General features: G+C 43.0%; 1 protein-coding gene across 1 annotated transcript in view; it reads left to right on the top strand.

Annotated features, from left to right (window-relative positions):
- The window catches only part of CENPW (centromere protein W), a 69,581-nt gene extending 49,163 nt beyond the window's left edge, over window positions 1–20,418 (top strand). Inside the window, exon 3 of the mRNA XM_078648926.1 lies at window positions 19,907–20,418. Coding sequence (XP_078505052.1) covers window positions 19,907–19,933 — 27 coding nt within the window. The 3' untranslated portion in view covers window positions 19,934–20,418. The remainder of the gene's footprint in view (window positions 1–19,906) is intronic.
- The last annotated feature ends 272 nt before the right edge of the window (window positions 20,419–20,690 follow it).

The raw sequence follows: 20,690 nt of genomic DNA, 5'->3' as shown, positions 1-20,690 counted from the left end.
TCCACCTAATTGGGTATAGTGCATCGGGCTCTGTACAATGTATACAAGAAAAGTCTGTGGGGCAAACAAATATAGTATAAATATTGATATCATTATCTACATTAATAGTTATTAAGAAAAACAGAGCTAAATCAAGTGGACCTATAGAGATAAAGAGAAGTGTGTAGAAGAATACAGAGGAATAAAGAACAAAACATGAAGGTCTACATACGTTCCAAAGTTTGTGATTCAAGAAAGATGTGCGTCCCAACGAAATGTAGATACTCCCCGAGCACAGGGACTGGACTGTCCTGTCACTAAAAATACGAAAAGTCCCATACGGCCTGTACTCATCTGTGGCCGAAGTAATCGTCAATTCTACAAAAATACAGAGTTACACTAATAAGCAGAATTTCCCCGTACTGTCAACCTCCAAATCTAAAGAATATATGGAATATATTCTCATGCTATACTTAAAGGATTTTGTCTAGTCCGTACTCGCTATCAAAAGGTAGTACTCGAATATGGAATCCAGGATGACTCGTTCAATACTAAACAAACAGAGATGGAAGGTATGCACGTAAGCATATGTTCTCAGAAAAAGCGGGATAATGGATAAAGGCAAATAGAAGGTTTCATAGACTAACTTACAAATGGTTATTGTGGGATCGAATATGCGTAGAGCTGTCCTGGAATACTTAGTAGAGGGGAGAGAGGTCCAGTGGGGATCCTACGGACTGGACCCTTCCCCCTCCATTCCAAGGGGGGACTGTGGGAAAGAATAAGAGTCATCACCCTTGGTGGTAACCTGTGACGAGAGAAGGGCGGTCTTTCCAGAAGATGGAGGTCCGTCACCCTGGTGCATTGCTGTGTCAAGAGGAGAGCTGTCTCGCTCTGCAGTGATGTGACCTGAATCTGTCACCCTGTGTACTGTATTTTGTGACCCCAGAGGAACTGTGGTGAAGTGAAAGGACTGTCACCCCGAGGAAGCATGCAACCATGAAGACCTGCTGCTGGATTTAGGGAAGCTGCAGGAGAGCCGTTGAAGCCTGCCACTGCAAACACAGATCCAGATGTCTGCTCCTTGCTGGGCCGCAGACACCCGCTCGGACACACCACTGAGAGCGTGTAAGACTGAATCCCAGGCCTTGGGGGAACTTCCTCTTACTTACACGCTATGGCGTGGGTACGCTATGTCTTTCGCCAGGCCATTGTGGAACTTCTAAGACTTGAACTCAGCTGGGCCGAGCTTGGATGAACAGCCCTTACCCAGAGCGTTGGGTTTTGAGAAGCTGACCAAGGGAAAGCAAGTTGGCCTGCCTTGAGAGAAAAATGTGTATTATTTGTAATGTGCAATATTCTTCTTTGTGTTTGTATATAAATACTGCCTTTTATATAAAAGCAAGGCTCTGATTCTACAATCCTTTATTGGGGTTTGCTGGATGTATTTTGAGTTGTGAGACCGTGTTCACCCTTCACCTACTTTCTTCTTGAGAAGCCTTGGACTGCTTAACTTTCGCTACCACTGAAATTCAGATCTGAAAGGGTACTTGGCTCAGTTGATCAGAGCTTAGAGTAAGTCAAGCCCTGGGACATCAGGAGTAGAAAGCCTCCACCGCAAAGGGTTGGGCCAAGTAACTCCTAATTGCCCATAGTTCTGACATCATTGACTAGGTCCAATATATTTACCAAACAGAAGTAAAAGCATATTCCTACCATGCATGAACAGGATGCTTGCTGAAACGGCACAACACTCAGTGATGATGGGGAGGAACTGGAATTTGTGCAGACGTGGAAGCCAGGGATGAGAATATCAAGAGATTGAGAACTAATGGATGTTCCGGGTGGTTCATGAAACGATTAGACTAGGAAGGTTTGTACTCATAATATAACTGAAATATGTTTGTCCTCTGTTCAATTATGTCCCAGTTAGCTTTACAGATTAATGAGATTTTATGAAATAGTAATGGTTGCAATGTCATATCCTACATACTTATTTTTGTGAATCGTTCTCGAGTAAAACAAAGCAGTAAACTACTTTAACTTGCGTCATCTGTGGCCATTGCAAGCAATTTTTTGATATTCTATGGCAGGACCAGGAGGTGTGGATTAGGCTTCATCATTCTTCACTTCATTTGCCAGCAGCCTTTCCAAAGGAATGATTTTATGAACACAAACTACATTTCCGATGAGATACCACGTGTGTTGACTGCATTACTTAATGAGCGCTTGTTAGATCTGGGGCTCTCTAGTTGGCAGAGGTAGGTACCACTGTCCAAATAGGGACCCTTGCTTCTAGTCAGGGCAAGGAGATAACCCTCTGAGATAACCCCTGCTCACCCTCTAGGTAGCTTGGCACGAGCAGTCTAGGCTAACCAGAGGCAATGCGTAAAGTATTTGTACCTACACTCACAGTAACACAGTGAAAACACCACAAACTGACTCCACAACAGTTTAGAAAAATAAAGGTATTTTTAATCTAAACTACACAAGACCAAAACGACAAAAATCCAACATACACAGTTCAAGAATATGGTTTCAAAAGAGTTCTTAAGGTTGCGTTAAAATTCTTTAGGTTTCGATAGAATTCTCTAGGTTGCGATAGAATTCTCTACAGATGCGTGAAAAGTTCACAGTTGCGTCACGTTTACTCACAGTACCTTTTAGTTGCAACAAAGTTCCAAAAAGCAGAAGCTGGTGCGGTGGAAAACAAGCGATGCGTTGCTCCTGAGACCCTGGGGAGGCGTTTGCGACAGCCCCGCTGCAGCAGCGGGCGTGTTGCGACGAATCCGGTCTGTATGGGGAGGAAGGCCACTTGTATGGATTCCGGTGCGTAGGTTCCGTAGGAAGTCTGTTCTCGCAAAGGCACGATGCGACGAACTCGTAGGGGCTGCGACGATCTCCGGGGCGACGATGCGCGGTCCAGCGGGGATCCTCTCCCTCGCAGCTCCTCGATGCGTTAATTCTGCGACGATGCTCGCAGCGACGTGATGCGGTCCGCAAGCAAGCGGGCGGCGTTCTCACCCAGCGACGACAGGCTCTGCGACGATCTCGACCTCCGTAGCGGCGGGAAACTTCTCGCACTGTCGGGGATGCGCTCCGCAAGCGAGCGATGCGACACTTTTCAGTTTCAAAAGTCACTCAAGCTTAGTTTCAAGCTTCCCAGCTCAGGTACAACTTCCAGAGGCCCCACAACTGGATCAAGCACTCTAGGAAGGACAGAACTCTCTCAGCAGAGTTCAGGGAAGCTGGGGGTGAAGTCCTTTTGTTCCTGGGACTTCAAAACAGGGAGCCAGCTCTTCTCAGGCCCTTGGAGATTCCTTCAAGCAAGGGGACACAGCTCAACAGCAAAGTCCTTCCCCTCTCCTTGGCAGCAAAGCAACAGGTCAGTCCAGCAGAGCAACAGCAGGACAATCTTCCTTCTTCAGTTTCAGCTTTCTCCTTGGCAGAGGTTCCTTCTTGATTTCCAGGATGATCTAATTTTCTGTTGTCAGGGGTCCTGTACTTATACCCCTAAAGTCTTTGTTCTCTTGGTGCATGTGGGCCCTGAGCCCGGTCTGAACCAGTTCTGGGTGGATCCTAAGCACTTTGTTTTGCTGGCTGCATCTTTCCTTTCAGAGTGAGGGGCAGGGTCCTCAGCCGCCCAGCAGGGGGGTGGAGCCAGCATTGTGGAAGGCAGGCACAGCCCTATTCAGCCCAGGTGCTAACTCCTCCCACCACTCCAGTTGCAATTGCAGTCATTCAGCCTAGTGCTGACTCATCCAGCCTCCTGGGGAATCCCCCAGCCCCTGTCACTCTCAAACCAGACAGTCAATACACAAACAGGCCTAGGCACATAGAAGGGTCAGACAAGAGAACAGCAACTTTCTAAAAGTGCTGTTCTCAAACACAGGATTTAAAAACAACCTTTCCTAAAAGATGTGTTATTAAATTCTGAGTTCAGGGATACTAGATACTTATGTCCTATCTTGTTCCTATGGGAAGAAATGCTGTTAACCACTGTAGCCAGCATCCCCCATGTTAACCTATGGAGCAAGATAGCCTTACAGTAGTGAAAAACGAAAATGGCTGCCATTCACTACCAGAGCATGTCACCTGCACTAGTACATGCTCTACCTTTTACATACACTGCACCCTGCCCAGGGGGGTACCTTGGGCCTTCCATAGGGGTGGCTGATGTGCACAAAAAGGGAAGGGTTAGGCCTGGTCAGTGGGGACACTGACCAGGAGGACATGGCAGTTCTAAACTGCCCATAGGCACTGCAGTGGCAGGCCTGAGACACCATTTTAGAGCTACTCCTGTGGGTGGCACAATCAGTGCTGCAGGCCCACCAGTAGCATTTGTCATCACCAGCCCTGGCACACCCAGTGCACTTTACTAGGGACTTCATGGTGATACAAATATGCCAAACATGTATATCCAATCAGAATAACAATTTACACAGAGAGCATATGCACTTTAGCACTGATCAGCAATGGTAAAGTGTGCAGAGTCCTATTGCCAACAGCCACGGGTCAGGAAAAATAAGGAAGGAAGAAGCAAAAAGTTTGGGGATGACCCTGCAAGAAGGGCTAGTTCCAACAGCGCTTAATTGTATGCAGCGGCATAGTTATGCCCGCCATTTTGTTTCTTTTATCATGTTTTTTTCTCCCTGACAATGGCAACTGTGAAACTTTCTCTTGCCTACACTGTCGCAACTAATTCTGCTAGCTCATGTGCGCAGTGCAGTATTCTGACGGCCAGGGGGCTCGCGCACTCTTTCTCGTGCTGTGCGTCTTGACAAGCTCTGCCCCTCCTCAACCCCCCGCAGCCGGAGCACGTCTGTTTCACTGGCAGCTTGCAGTGAAGTGTGCCGGCTGCAGAGCCTAACACGGGGAAGTGTTTTTTTGCTTCCCAATAACCGCTCGTGTCACAGTTGTTGTTTTCTCTGGGCTGATTGCTTTAAAAAAATCTACTTATTATTCATATGTTAGCGAGCCACCGCCTGGAGAACGAACACTCATGAGGATAAGGCTAGCCTCCTCTCAGGCATTTATTGGGACATTTTCCCAGGTGATGAATCCACCATAAAACAAAGGGGTGTACATCCCAAAGGGAATTCTCGGTTCTCATTACTCCAGAACTTGTATATCATTAAGGGTCCTAGACCTACCATATTGCCCCATTACTCAGCAAGTCCATTGTGGAATTTGAGTCCTCTGAGTACTGTGTGGAGGAGGAAGAGGTAACTTTCCTCACAATTGACAAACATTTTTACGAAGTGATGGACCCTCCCATCTTCAAACCTGTCTCGCAGGTGATAGCCCCCTGGAGAAGATGATAATGGCTCATCAGGCGCTATGCCAAAAAACCCTCAACCAGAGGGAATACACTTCTGGGCCCTCATCCCCCTACCTCCAGAGTAGCCAGCTACCCGTACTCCTATCCCTGATAATAGGACAGACAACCCAGGAGTCGATTTGCTTGCTTTTGTGCGCCTCAAGAAGGCGTTTATGGACTCACAGCCCTTACAGGACCCTCAGACTCCTGGTCCTTCAGGGGACGCCCCTGTTACTCCCCTCTACGAACCTGGTGATGGAGATGACTCCCCCCAACACCTCTGACAGGATGGGGACTATTCTAGACCTTGGCGCCTGACTACTATTCCCCTAGCCATCGCAAGACCATCCGCGAGCATAATATTACCCCCAGAGGCAGACTTACCGGACCCCGACAACCTGCTACATCCATGTTCGGCGGCGTGGTTCTCTGCACCGAAGGTAGCCGACCAGATGGTGGGCAGGTTGAAGAAACCTCTATAAGGGGGGGTGAGGAGTTGCTCAAGGCAGAATGTCCTAGGCCATCTTTAGAGGGGAGTTGGCCCTCACGCCAGAGATATACACCAAGATGACCACCTTTCTTGCTAAATTTGTCTGTGATCCCAAGAAGTCATGGCGCTCGTGCCAGGATAATCTCCTGGATGTAGCAGGGCCCCTGGTGAAGATTATGGACATGACGGAGGATGCAAAGGCCAACGGAGGAAAACAACCTTAACAATGCGGTTGTTACAATGACCGTGTTACAACGCGATGCCATTACTACACAAGTCATTACATCGACTTGCAGTAGATGGCGCTCTAACATAAGGAGTATGTTACATCCTGCTTTTCCTCCTTCTCTGTCCTTCTTTAGTGTTTGTTCTAAGCTGCTCAGCCTGTATCTATGATGTCACTTAGAGTTCCTTTGTGTATGTTTGATTACACTTTGAGTTATATCTGAGGCTGAGCAGCAGAGCAGCTGCCCCCGGTGGGGCTTTAACTGGGGCCTTTACTGTTTTACATTCTTGCTTGTATCCTGTACATTAATTCTTGATTAATAAGAATAAACAACATCTAGACGCAGAAACACAAGGATTCATCTTTTATTTGTTGGATTTTACACAATAGTATAATTTACGATTCCAACACCTTCCCTGCTGTTGCGAAGGCTGAAGTTGGAATAGTAAATTATACATTCCTAATGTTGCGGCGTCATCTACTGCAAGTCGATGTAATGACTTGCGTAGTAATGTCGTCGCGTTGTTAAATACCGCGTAGTAAAAGCACGCGTTGTAACATGCTATATTCCCTACGGGTCCCTAATATCTCCAGATGCTTTGTCTGGCTGGGCCCAACAAACCATAATTTTCATGGGGAACGCTAACTGCACAATTTCCCAGGAGCGGCGTAGATCGCTGCTGTTCAAGATTGACCCCAAGTTAGGGGAGCTTTCCACGTCGGAGGCAGGTACAATAGCCTAGGGCAACCTTTTTGGGAGTCCCTGTATTCAAGAATTGGGCAAATTCGTCACCACTTTTAATTCATTTGGATAAAGCCCAAACCTCTATTAAGAGGTTAATCAAACCCCAGTGTTTTTGCTGCAGCCAGTCAAGGTAGAGGGTGCTCTACTGGCCGTTCCTTCCATCAAGGCTCCAGAGGTGGCGATTCACGTCCTGGTCAATGGCAGGACTTCAGCAAGTTTGGAAACTTCTACCCGACCATGCCATACCCCAGCCATCACTTGGGCAGAGGCTGACCCAGAGGCAGCAGCAACTTCAGCATTGTACAATGTGAGAATTCCAGACCCGTTCTGGATCCGAAATGGGGGTCGCCTGGCCTCTTTCATAGCAAACTGGCAAAATATTTCCTCAGACACGTGGGTCCTTCAGACGGTAGGAGGCTTCCATGTAGAATTTTATGGGTTCCCGTCTTGGCCTCAACACCCCAAACCTCTGATATTCTCACACGAACAGGAGGCCGTGGTGGATCAGGAGATAGCCAGCCTGTTAGAAAAAGGCGCAGTGGTCTGAACGATGGTTCATCCCAACGGCTTCCTCAACAACCTTTTCCTTGTGGAAAAAAGGGGCGGCGGTCAACATCCAGCTATTAATTAAAAGGAGTTCAATGGATGGCTCTTTTACCGTCACTTCAAGATGGAAGGTATCCACTTCTGAGGGATCTCCTCCAGATGTCTGATTGGATGGCCCACCTAGACCTGAAGGATTCCTACTTGGCAGTCCCTATCTTCCCGCTCACAAGCACTGCTTACAGTTCCGGTGGGGCTCCAGTGTGTTAGAATTTGCACCACTTCCTTTCGGTCTGTCATCGGCCCCTTAGTGCTTTACGAAGCTGATGAGACCGGTTGTCGAACACTTGCGGGCACGCCGAGTGAAGCTGATCGTCTACTGCAATGATAGTTTGATCATGGATCCGTGCCCACGGCGCCTCTCATCATACGTACGGATGGGCGACGACCTTCTGGAGTAAAATAAAGAGTTAATATCCTGAGCAAAGCAAGTCCATAAAATCAGAAAAGTTCACACAAATTTACTCCACAGAATTCTTCTTCTGTTCTTTATTTTCATGCACAAGTCACCAACACTATTTGACTCCTAGCCAACACGTGTTTCGTCCACGTGGAATGATCGACAGACTTATTCAGGGCTAGAAATTAAACATCAGAGCCCATATTATAACCCTAAGTAATGCTAAGAAAATTACTTTACACATATTAAGGATAGAGAGGGCAAGTTGTTAGACCTCGAACCAGGGCTACAGGAAAAACACTACAAAGACCATAATGCCTTGGGTGGGGGTTGCATCGTGTGCTGTCCCATACTGCCTTGTGATAGGGTCACATGATACCAGGGGAGGTTCTTAAGCCATCAGAGACGTAATGGTGGCGCTTGGCTTTCCTGCTCAGTCTGGATGTATCCTGCCTAGAATTCCCTGTGTTCCTGCTTCGCCTCCACGGAGACGAGCTCCGTTTTTGACCATCGGATTCCCCCTGGCTTTGGCTTATTCATTTTTGTAAGCTGCGAGTTGGTCGTAGCTTTTGTTGCATCTGCCGAGTCGTGCCTCCAGGCACCCCTCCCTTGAACTCTGAGTCGCGGCGATTCTACTGCTGCTTACCTGGAGACCCGTTTTGCTTTCCCAGTGTGCGCGCTCCCTTCTCTCCCCTCTCTTAGTGGACGTGCCTGATTATCCTCAAGAACTCCGATACTGGGCGTCTCCGTGGAGTAACGGGTTGACGCTTACTTTTTTTTTGTTTGTTGTTGATAACTTTACTCGAACAAACTTGTGTTCAGCTCCTTGTTGGTGGTAACGCCTGGATAACACGCTCGTTTCTCAGCGTGTGACTCACCCTGATATTTTTATTGCTACTTGTGAATTCGCCTGGATAACACGCTCGTTTCTCAGCGTGTGACTCACCCTGATATTTTTATTGCTACTTGTGAATTCGCCTGGATAACACGCTCGTTTCTCAGCGTGTGACTCACCCTGATATTTTTATTGCTACTTGTGAATTCGCCTGGATAACACGCTCGTTTCTTCGTGTGTGACTCACCTGGATAGACTCAAATGCTCCTCTGACTTCTGCATTGTTGCGCAACGAATTCATTACAAGACATTTGGAACATTGTGTCAAATTCCACAAGGACTCTTGGAGCTTTTTGTTCTCTCATAATTGGGAACCTATGTTTCTTTTTGGTGCATAGATTGCACAATTCTTTTTTTTACAAGAGACCAAGACCTTAGGTATCAAACCTTATATCCTATGTTCGCTGGTGAGTATGAGATAGCACACAGTGGGGAGGCAACAGTGACTACGCTTAGTATATTCTGTTTGGATACTTATCTGAGTAATTCTTGTTTTGTGTTCTTCTCCTCTGCAGTGATTCCAACATATTCCTGTGAGAGCCTTTCCACAACCCCCAGCTTATGGCTCTTAGCTGCGGACATATTGTCCTTGGTCTCTTCATTTTCTGAAGTGGTTCTTTCCTCACTGTTGTGTTTTCTGTAACACAGAGAGGGAAACACCTTTGGGAAACGTGGAGGCATAACTTCGTGTTGGTATTCCTGCCTGGACACTCCTTGCGCCCGACACAAGGAGACCAGATTACGAGGCAGAATCCCATCACTTGTGTTGAACCCAAAGTGTAGAAAAAGAAAATAAGTAATAAGCGGGAGTACAAGGCTGCAAAAATGTCCAGTCCGCTTGTGACCCTATGAAAGAAAAGACACCAATATGCCAAGTGTCCAGAAAGAAAAGTGATCAACAACATTCAAAAGGTAATCCTTATTGGTGAGTATATAGAGCGAAAACAACCCATACGTTCCCCAAACGTACATGAAAAGATCCAATCCACTTACCAAACATGTATGCACCAGATGTATATCACAGAAAATTGTATATAAAATGGGCCAGACACCCCAAATCCGTTCTAGTATCATGTGCAACAGTCCAATTTATAATCCTATGGTAAAATGCAGAAGAAGACGCAATCGCTGTAATGGTACCAACACAGCTATAATGAAAGCTAGAGACAATACAGTAGGAGAGCCACTTGAACCAAAATTATAACAGGGGTCCCACAATTATATGATTTGGAGAGCTAATAAGACAAAAGCAAAATACGCTCCTAAAGAGAGTGTATATCACAATTTTAAAACAAATTCGTACATGTATCAGAAACAATCGTGTATTTTCTCTGACCAAAAAATAAATCAAATCAAGATTACAACAATAAAGCACCCTGTAAGGAAACACACAATCTATCTGCGCACAGAAGGAGAGTAAAAACGAAGATATGAGCTCCTGCAGATGACGAAAAGTAATCGTGTGTCCAAACCATTCTCATTGGAAGCTATCTTGGAACGGAACCAGCTGACAGCAAAAAGTGTCTAAGCTTAAAGAATACAATATATACCTGCAGTCATAAAGAGTAATATATCCAATTAATTGGGGTATAGATCTACATGACCCCATAAACATTCATAAGCCACATAAAAAGGAGGCCAGCAGTGTATACAACACATTATTTATTTAAGTGAAAGGTCCCCTGGTAAGGAGTATACGTGGAAACGAGAATAGCTAAGAGGTAAAGAGTGAAAAGTAAAATAACAGCCAAGACATGAAACCAATGGTTTGGTTTCTAAAGAATCGTCAACCGGTGCATAAGGAAAAATCCATCAATTTGGTACACTACACTACACAACCAAACACATTTTATACAATGCTAACATAGTGTAGTATGGGAACGGGCAGATAAATCAGAACAATCATGTATTACTGGGTAATTGCAAGCAAGCATCCGGTACCTAAGAATACTGTAATTTGTAATTCGTTATAGATATTAAGCCCTTTTTTTACAGCCCGTAAGTACATAATCCATCGTGCTTCCCTTTGTCTAAGTTTGAGTTCACGGTTACGGTTACCATACCTAGGATCTGATTTCACAACCTCAATACCGTGAAACTTAAATGTCAACTGTTTGCTTTGTGCCCCACATTCAAGAGCATGAACAGCAATGGGATATCTAGTATCCAAATTCTTCAAAGCCCTTTAATGTTCTGAGATAAGATCTTTTAGAATCCTATTAGTGCTACCTATATATATCTTATCACACTTGCAAATAATGACCTAAATCACAAATTAAGTTGTACAATCAATATGTGTATCTATATGAAATTTCCTTGAACCATTGTATTAAAAGTCATGGATATCATGAAATGCTAATCTGCACATGCTACAGTTACTGCATCTGTATGAACCTATACTCCGTTGTTGTAACCATGGGATAACTAGGGCTAAGGGTATTACATATTGATTTCCCTTTGTGGTAGGTGACATTGGGATAACTCAAAATATGGTCAAAGTGTGGAATCAGATGTAAGAAGATACCAATAACGTTTTAATATTCCATATGTCTTGTATGACCATGGATGGTAACCTGTGATTAGTCAAATGGGAGGCGTATTACCCACTTCAGTCTTAGTTTTCAATGTCCCACTCCTCGCAAGGTTGGCAGCTCTCCTTTTTTTCTCTCTGAATAATGTCTTTGTTATATCCCCTTGCCGGAACATGTGTCCTATATCCGCTATACAGTGAGCAAATTCAACATCATCACTACAATTGCGAGTGCCCTGAATAGTTCACTCTATGGGATCGAGTTCACTTGATATCTCGAGTGTGCACTGCCAGCATGTAATACATCATTACACTACATGCTCTTCCTGAACATTTTACTACAGATCTTTCCGTTATGTATGTACAACTCAACATCTAGGAATACAATCTTATCCCTGCTATATGTCATTGTGAATGCCATGTTGCAAGCATTCTGATTCACATGTGCAAAAAATGACTGAAGTTCCTCTTCACCACCCGTCCAGATAAGGAGACAGTAATCAATCTATCTGCCATAGTAACAAATACAGACCTGCCATCGGGTTCCTTCTGGGCCCCAGATATGCGCTGCCTCGAACCACCCCATCAAGAGGCGGGCAAAGGATGGCGCAAACCTGGAACCCATCGCAGTCCCACACATTTCTTGATAGCACTGACCATTAAACATGAAGACATTATGTTCGAAAATAAGTTTTGCCAAGGTAATTACCATCGCTGAGTGCTTTAACAGTTCTATAGATCTGTTAAATAGAAAGTGGCGTAGTGCAGATCATCCATGTTGGTGACTGATGTTAGTATAAAGAGACACTACATCCATTGTAACAAATATACTAGTATCCCATGAAAAGTCATTAAGAATGTTTAAAATATGCTTGGTTTCTTTAATATTGGATGGCAGGTTAATCACATATGACTGTAGAAATACATCAACAACTTCAGCAATTCTTTCAGTAGTCCCACCAAACCTGAACCAACGGTCTACCAGGCAGTGAAGTAGCATTTTTCTGGATCTTAGGAAGTGCATATAGACCGGGAAATCTTGGTCTGCCAATTTGTAGGTATCTATACCCATCGTCATTAAGACGGATACGTGTATGCCAGTTTTTTAACTCTCTATTAATGACCATAGCAACATCTAGAATGGGATTGTATATGAGTTTCTTGTACCAACTAGTATTCTCAAGCTGTCTGTACCAAGACCTCTGCATCATAAAAGATGAGAGATTGGTAGCAGTATATAATGACATCCAGGAGAGGGAAGAGGCCAGTATCCAAAGTTTATTCACCTTGAGCATTACTTTCACTCTACCTGAAATTGAGCTAGCTATAGCAGAAAGCGCGTCAGGAAAAGCGGCTGGTCTAGATGGGGTGCCCGTCGATATTTATAAACACAATATAAACCTATGGGCACCTCTCTTGACAAATGTTCTTAATAGTAGTAATGAAATAGCCTTTATTGATACCTGGCAGGAGGCGGTTGTGGTCCCAATCTTTAAAAAGGGGGACCGCAACGACCCTAAGTGCTATAGGCCAATCTCTCTTCTGGATGCTCTTATGAAAGTGGCAGGACGAGCATTACTGAATAGGTTGCAATTATGGGCGGATGAGGCAGGAATCCTTTCCAAATTCCAGTACGGCTTTAAGGCAGGCTTAGGAACTGTGGAGCAAGGATTAAATCTGGCTATTTGTGTAGGAAAATATGTGGTGGCAAAAAAGGGCAACCTCTTTTTGTCCTTTGTTGACTTGAGTTCGGCATTCGATTGCCTAAGTCATGAAATTCTATAGCAAACACCGTCACAACTCGGCATAGCAACCACTCTTCTGAACTTTATTAAAGAACTATATCGAGGGGCGGGAGCAAAAGTATACTTTGGGAATAGGGGGGAATGTACATCCGTCTTTCCTATAAGGAAAGGAATTCGGCAGGGCTGCATTCTTGCGCCCTTTTTATTTAATCTTTATATTGATAGCGTGGCTAATCATTTAACAACGCTTAAAACGGATTTCCCCCAAATTAAAGGTACCCCAGCTCCCATTCTATTATATGCCGATGATGCGGTTATCCTGTCAAGAACTCAGGTGGGTCTCCAGAATGCACTTTCTACCTTTGCACAATATATGGGAGCTAGAGGATTAAAAATCAACATTGGCAAAACTTTTAATATGTGTTGTACTTCAAAGAAAAATGTCTCATGCAACACCTTTTTAAAAAAGTCTAAGATAGCGTCAATTGATACATTTTCCTATTTAGGAATAGTTTTTAATAAAAAGGGAACATGGGCATCGGCAGCCGACGCGAGGAAATTAGCCTTCTCTCGCGCTATCGGAGCCGTTAAAAAATGTGCTAATAAATTGGGCGGCCGCCCGGTGCATATTCTTATTGACATTTATAAATCGAAATGTGTCTCCACCGTAACGTACGGTGCGGGCATATGGGGAATTGCTGACACTAGAGACATCCAAATCTGTGAAAACGCTTTCCTGAGATTTTTGTTAGCACTCCCAAATTCGACATCAAGCTATGCATGTCATAAAGAAATAGGTTTGACTTATGTGACTGACCTAATTAAAGTAAACCCGGTTTTACTTTGGCACAAAGTCTGGAATTCAGAAGAAACTGGCCTTAATAGAGAGATCATACGGGATTGCTTAGACCTCCAGGGGGGGGCAAAAAATTCAATGGTTTGTCTATGTAAAGTCCTTTTTAGAAGATATTGGACATCCTGAATACTTTGCTTCCCCTAGCACTTTAAGTTCCATTTCCAGAATAAAGCTGAAAGAACTGTGTTTGGAACTTTTAGAATCAAAACGCTGGCAGATAGATGGAAAAAAAGAGGTCTGTAATGCAGAATCATTTAATGGTGCAGGGGTGTGGTTTACAAAAGTATTTAATCCTGGTGCAGAGCAGCTTCTCTAGGATGCTCTTAGCGCGTTTTAGAGGGGAGAGTTTTTATAGACTGGTAACCTTCCCAGAAATAAATTCATGGTCAAAAGAGCTACCGCCGTGCCAATGTGATATTTCACAACAATCCACAATTCATTGTATGTTCTGTAAATTTTACTCTTTCGCCCGGAATAAATATTTGATGTTTTTATTGAAAAAATGGGGTCTGAGACAGTGCAGACCGGCTTTTCTGAAACTTCAGATGTTGGAAGACAAAATGTCTATGTATCTAATGTCCAATTTTCTGAAAAATGTGATTAGATGTTGGCAAACCATGAATTGATCATCTGCTCATTTAACTACAAACTGCCGTGTTTTGTACCTTTTTTTGGCAAACTGATGTGAAATCAATTGTAATGTGTTTATTATTGTCTTTTGTAACTGCATTTATGATTTTTAAAGTGTAAAATCGAATAAAGTATCTTTGACTTGACTTGAAGACGGACAAGTGTATGCCAGTTTTTTAACTCTCTATTAATGACCATAGCAACATCTAGATTGGGATTGTATATGAGTTTCTTGTACCAACTAGTATTCTCAAGCTGTCTGTCCCTGCATCATGGGTGTTTTTGTCCATTACAACGATGTTCCCACCCTTGTCATCTTCTTTAATAAATATGGTGTCATCTGCACTAATATGCACATTTCCTGAATGTCAGATTATTCACATGATGTGGAAGTTTAGTATGCCTCATACTTTCTTCCAATTTATCCAGTTCGCCATTAATTATTGTGTGAAAAGCGTCCACATTATTCCCACTAGTCAGTTGGGGGGGTCCATTGAGACTTAGCCTTCAACCCACTATCAACACTGAGATTAGTGCAGCATTCTAAGTCTTGCAATACTTGGTGAATCATAACTGGATCATTTTCATTCTCAGCAATAGATAGCAACATGGTAGTGTCATGTATATCCTGAATTGATAAGTCTTCCAAAATGTTGCTGCAACCATATTTATTTATTAGGAAGAGGATTAATAGCAAAGAATTTCTTAAGCTTCAACTGCCCAACAAATTTATAGACGTCAATTTTAACATCAGTCACATCACAATACATTGTTGTACAAAAATTCATCCCTTTCTGTAAGACTGAAATCATATCATTAGTAAGGGTCTTGCTTGATAGATTAATGACTCGTATATCCATTTCAGTTTTTAACTTTTTGATTGTTCTTGCTCCACGAGCTTGTATGCATGCCTTCCCTTACTCTTAGAATTTCGTCCCCCCCTCTTCCATCTCTTGGTCTGCCTCGTGTATCCTCCCTTTGTCTGGAATTGAGATTCTTGTTCCCCCTGCGTATTCTTTGAACTTCCCTTAAAAAAGAATGATTGCTCAACAAATCAGAAGTGCCCTCAATCGCTCTCTCATCTCCACTGCTGGAGATATTACTAGACGATCTGGCACTTTGGTTTATTCCCTCCTGGTACCATGTCTTGTATGACCTAATTGTCAAACCGGTCGGCAAACGTGAACACTCTGCCTTTGGCATAGTTCAGTTCGTCACATTTGATTTCGCGCGCCTTTCTTTGTTTAATATCATCCTCAAACTTTTCAAGTATACCCTTTGGAATTGCATAGTTTTTCTTTGTTCCTTCCACCAAATTGAGATCTGCAATCTCCTTCTCCAAAATGTCTACCTCCTGTATGGTCTTTGTTACCTTCCTCTCTGAGTTTTTAATGAATAGGTTCATTAATTTCATTGAATTGCTCACTAATTCCTTTTCCCAAAGCAGTAGTAAGCCTTCTTCGAGGTCATCGTATGTTGGAAATATTTGTGAGCGGAGACAACGAGGAATTCTGTGTAAGCGTTGATATTCCTTGAGTCGCTCCATCCCACCATTTTGAGATTTCCGCTTTTTTAAGTCTCTCTAATCTAATAAACTTAGCTTTAAAGCCCTTATTGACCTCACATTCCCATGTGTCACTCCTTTATTGACAGACACACTTGCATGTACATTCTTGAATTACTGCAATTACTGTGATTCTGGGTAGACTCTGTCAAAGCGACCCTCTGTCTCCCAGCTCAAAAGTTGGCCAAAATCTGTAGGACAATATCCAAATTGCAGATCTACCATTGGCAGTTGGCGCGGATTGTGGGACTCCTTTCGTCCTCCATCCAGGCTATTTTCTTTGATCCTCACCACTACCAGGCGTGCAACGCTTGAAAATCTCGCACCTTCAGAAGGGTCTGTCATAAGCCCAGTTGGTACCACTCTCAGACGAGGTGAAGGAGGAGATGCGATGATGGATCGCCCATATGGAAGCGTGGAATAGTTGAGCGATGTTGGGCTCCTAGCCCGACCAGGTGATCAAATCTGAAGCCAGCGGCTCCGGATGGGCCGCGCATTGTGGAGAGTTCTCCACAGGAGGAAAATGGTCCTCCACAGAAAAATCTCTGCATATTAACTGCCTGGATTTGATGGCGGGCTCTTTCGCCCTCAGATGTTGAACCAAGGAGAAAGTGCAGTATTCAGTCCTTCTGAAGATGGACAATGTGGTGGTGGTCCGCTATTTCAATCATTTGAAAGGGACGTGGTTAAGGGCCTTGTCGGACCTCTCTCGAACACTATGGGAATACTGCCTCGCCAATCAGATCTCCCAGTCAGCAGAGCACTTTCCGGGTCAATCCAATCAAGTGGTGGATTGGCGCTCTCGCCATTGGAGGGATGTCAGCCTTTGTACGAGTTTGGCATTCAGACCACCATAGGACTGCTGCTACTGCCAGGGATCCATGATCCCTCCGTGGTCTTGCACCTGTCTGAGGCCGAATATGCTGGCGGTGCCACAGCCGCACCGCCAACCATATTACGAGTTTCCTCACCACCACAGTTTTCATTGCGGTGAGCCTGCCATGAAAAGTGTGGCAGTGAGGAAACTGAGGGGGCCCTACAGGGCCTCTTGTTGACTCTGGGCCATGGGATGCATGCAGGGGGGCACATGGTGTGCCCCCCTGTTTGTGCCCCCCTGTCTGTATGCACCCCTGTTCCTACACGGCATGGACTTCATAGTCCATGTCATGCAGGAACGCGCTTTGGCGCTCCCATTGCGGTACCTTTCTAAGGCTCAGGTATGAGTTTTTGAAAGGCACTGCTGTGGGACTGCCAAAGCACCACCCGCCTGGCCGCAAATAAACTGGCGAGCGGTGTGCAGATGAGTTTGGAGGTGTGGCAGCGGGGCACCGAATCAGTCCCTCCATTTATAATACTGGCTTGTCTAGCTGCAGTTCGAGAATCTGGTGCACTTCCCTGGCCCCTTCCAAGATCCCTGTCGTACTGAGGTGGTACTGGATACTGAACACGGCACAAGGAGCAATTACAAGTTTGGTAATGGAAGAGTTTGGTGCTCACTCTATGCACTTGTGACTGACGTGTGAGACAGCAGATCCTTCAATTTAGTAGGGGGTTCTTGCCCCCCAAAGAAAATGTAAAGGTGACCTCTGCTCTGTGTTTCTGACATATATTGACTGCTGCTCATGCACTAATTCATGGCGTGTTAGTATACGTGCTGCAGACATTTAACCGGCATTGCATTTCAATGCTTGGCCCATTTCTGTGCCCGTATACATCTCCAGATGGGGAGTCATGATATAGCCAGTGTTTTGACTCAGATTCTTTATCATCTGTGCTTTTACAGTGGAATGAGCCTTATAAAAATCTTTAGGGCCTTTTCACAAACTGCATTTTGTAGTACTTTTAGTAGTACTAATAACGTACTCCAAAATACTATTCACAAACCTGCGTGCTGAGGTACTGCCTCTCCTTTTCCTAACATTTCCTGTGCAGACATCTCTTTCTCGACTGTGGAGTCTCTGCACGCGTAATTATACGTTTTAAGTTTGAAAATGTAGTAGGGACAGGAAAGAGTGCCTGGAAAATGGTGAATAATTACTAATAAAGGGAGGAGTAGTGAGGGGTTAAACAAGGGTTAGGGAGGGATGTGCACCCGCCCAAAAAAGAGTAAGCCCATTCTTTTTCATATACTGCTCTTCTAAAGTTACTACAGCTAAAAAGGATCCAAAACAGTTGTAAATGTATTCCAGCTCAGAGCTGGAGCAAATGCAGGACCCCACAAGACCAACCACTGGTACTGCAAAATGCTCCCATAGAAAATGCAACATCCTCCCATAAAAAATAATGGCGGTAGGGATTTAAAATAATAACCCATAGGAAATAATGTTGAATTATATTTTAATTGCATTTCTATAGAGCTTACTAACCCTGACTAAATTATTTAAATTAGATAAAACTATACACAAATATAAAAATCAAAAATGTTAACTTTTTTATTTTAACATATTTTAATTACCTTTGTTTAAATTGAAAAAAGAATGAATAATTTTATGAAATATAACTAAATTACTTTTAATTCTACACTATCACTTTTAAAACATGATCAAAAATAAGTATTTTATTTGACCTTATGGTCTTTGCTATTTCATCTTAAAAGATAGTTATTATAATTAAATATATTTAAATGAATTACATATTCAAATCAAAATTTGATAGTTCTGTAGAATTTATTTTGCTCCACATATAAAAGAAATATATAACATTCATTTACAATAACATTTAACATAAATATATTTATTACATATTAGTTACTTTTTTATTTTTAAATTAAAGGTTCTACATATATTTGTCATGAAATATTTATTTTCTAAATTGTATTTAAATTTTTGTAAAATATATTTACATCTTTTTTCACATTGTCGTAATAGCTCTACTCTACCACCCTGCCAGTGATGGCCCATCCAGGCACACCCAACCCATTGCTTGTGGCAGTCTAGGTGGAATGCACAAACCCCAATTGTCAGATATACCCAGTCATTTGACACAGAAACAAGCTGCAGACACTAAATGGTAACTTTCTAAAAGTGGCATTTTCAAAATTGTAACAAAAATCGGTCCTCACCATTCTAGAGGATTGTTTACTACAATTCCAAAAACACTACACATAAACTGGTTACCTGTTCCCATTTGAAATTATAGTTTAATAAATGTAATAAGGCAACTCCAGTGTTAACCAATAGGAGGGGTAGGTAGTAGTGAAAAACTAATTTATGAGTTTTTCACTACCAGGACATGTAAAACTGCAAAGTACATGTCCAACTGTTTTTAATACACTGCACCCTTCCCTCTTGGCTGACTTGGGCCTAGCTTAGGGGTGGCTTATGTGTACTATCAAGAACGGTTTTGGCCTGGCAAAAGGTTTATTTTGCTAGGACGAAATGGCATTTTAAAACATCACACACAGGCTACAATGGCGGACTGAAGACATGTTTAAAGGACTCATTTAATGAGTGGCACAATCAGTGCTGCAGGCCCACTTTTTTTTACAGGCCCTGGGTACACGTATCACTTTACCAGGGACTTACAAGTAAACTAAATATGCCAACTGGGGATACGCCAATGTTACCATGTTTTAAGGAGTAAGCACATGCACTGTAGTATTTCTTACCAGTGGTAAAGTGCACAGAGTCCTAAGGCAGGTACAAATGGGGGAGGAATGCCAGAAATATGGGGTAACAACACCCTAAGGCTTACAGGTCCAACTTGGAAAGGGGACCAATGTCTAAGAGTTATTATGGTGAGTAACGCTAATGTTTTATACATCATTTCATAAGTAGATTGTCAAAACAGGCTGATCAGGTAGATAAACTTCTAGAAACTGCTAAATGTATCTAAAGGTGCATATTGCTTTTTTAATTAAATATGGCTTTTTTTACCCAAGTCGTTAATGATTTACAGCAAATTTATTTCATTTTCATCCACAGAAAGTTTTAAAGAAGAGCAAAGGCTAGAAGTCGAGATGAACTGCCCATCTGAAATACTCGGTCTTTTGCACTTTTGTGAGAGCATACGCAGGAATTTTTAAAGAGGAACAAAAAGTAGAACTTTAAAACGAATTGCCCATATGAATTACTCTGTCTACTCCTGTGCAGTATATTTCTGTTTGTGCATCCACAGGATTTATTTTTAAAGAAGAACAAAGACTAGAACGTGGAAGATAAATTGCCCATCTGTTTTACTCTGCGTACTCCGTGCAGTACACTTTGTGTGTGTGTGGGGGGAGGGGGCTGTGTGTATAAAATTATTACATAGAGGCATGTGCATATATTATGCTACTTTTTAATTGTACAAATCAGTTTTTGCATATAAAATGTTGATTTGACATTTGTGTACCTATCTGTTTTTATGGCATTTAATATTTTTCTACTCCATGACTATGCACACTGATTTATATACCAAATTAAACAATGACGTAATAAAAAACATGCTACATTTAGATCAGCTTTTTTTTATAGCTTGTTAACAATTATTCAAAACGTAAAATAAATGTCAATCCCTTAATATCATAGCCCCACTGTAGTTGTTGCCCACAAAAGAACAGTATTTCTCTTCATTGCATGTGAGTTACGGTACAATTTAGCACTTTTATATCACCTTACAAAGTTCCATAATGCAAATTTCTTTGTGATACACTCTTCTACACCTGCATTCTTATGACAAATCTGTAATATTACCAATATTTCTTTCAACCTCTATGAATACGTGGAA

This window comes from Lissotriton helveticus, chromosome 6 (assembly GCF_964261635.1).
Source record: "Lissotriton helveticus chromosome 6, aLisHel1.1, whole genome shotgun sequence".
In the NCBI taxonomy this organism is placed as follows: domain Eukaryota; kingdom Metazoa; phylum Chordata; class Amphibia; order Caudata; family Salamandridae; genus Lissotriton; species Lissotriton helveticus.
Note: the sequence above shows the minus strand (reverse complement) of the source record. Positions and strands in the feature narration are given on the sequence as shown.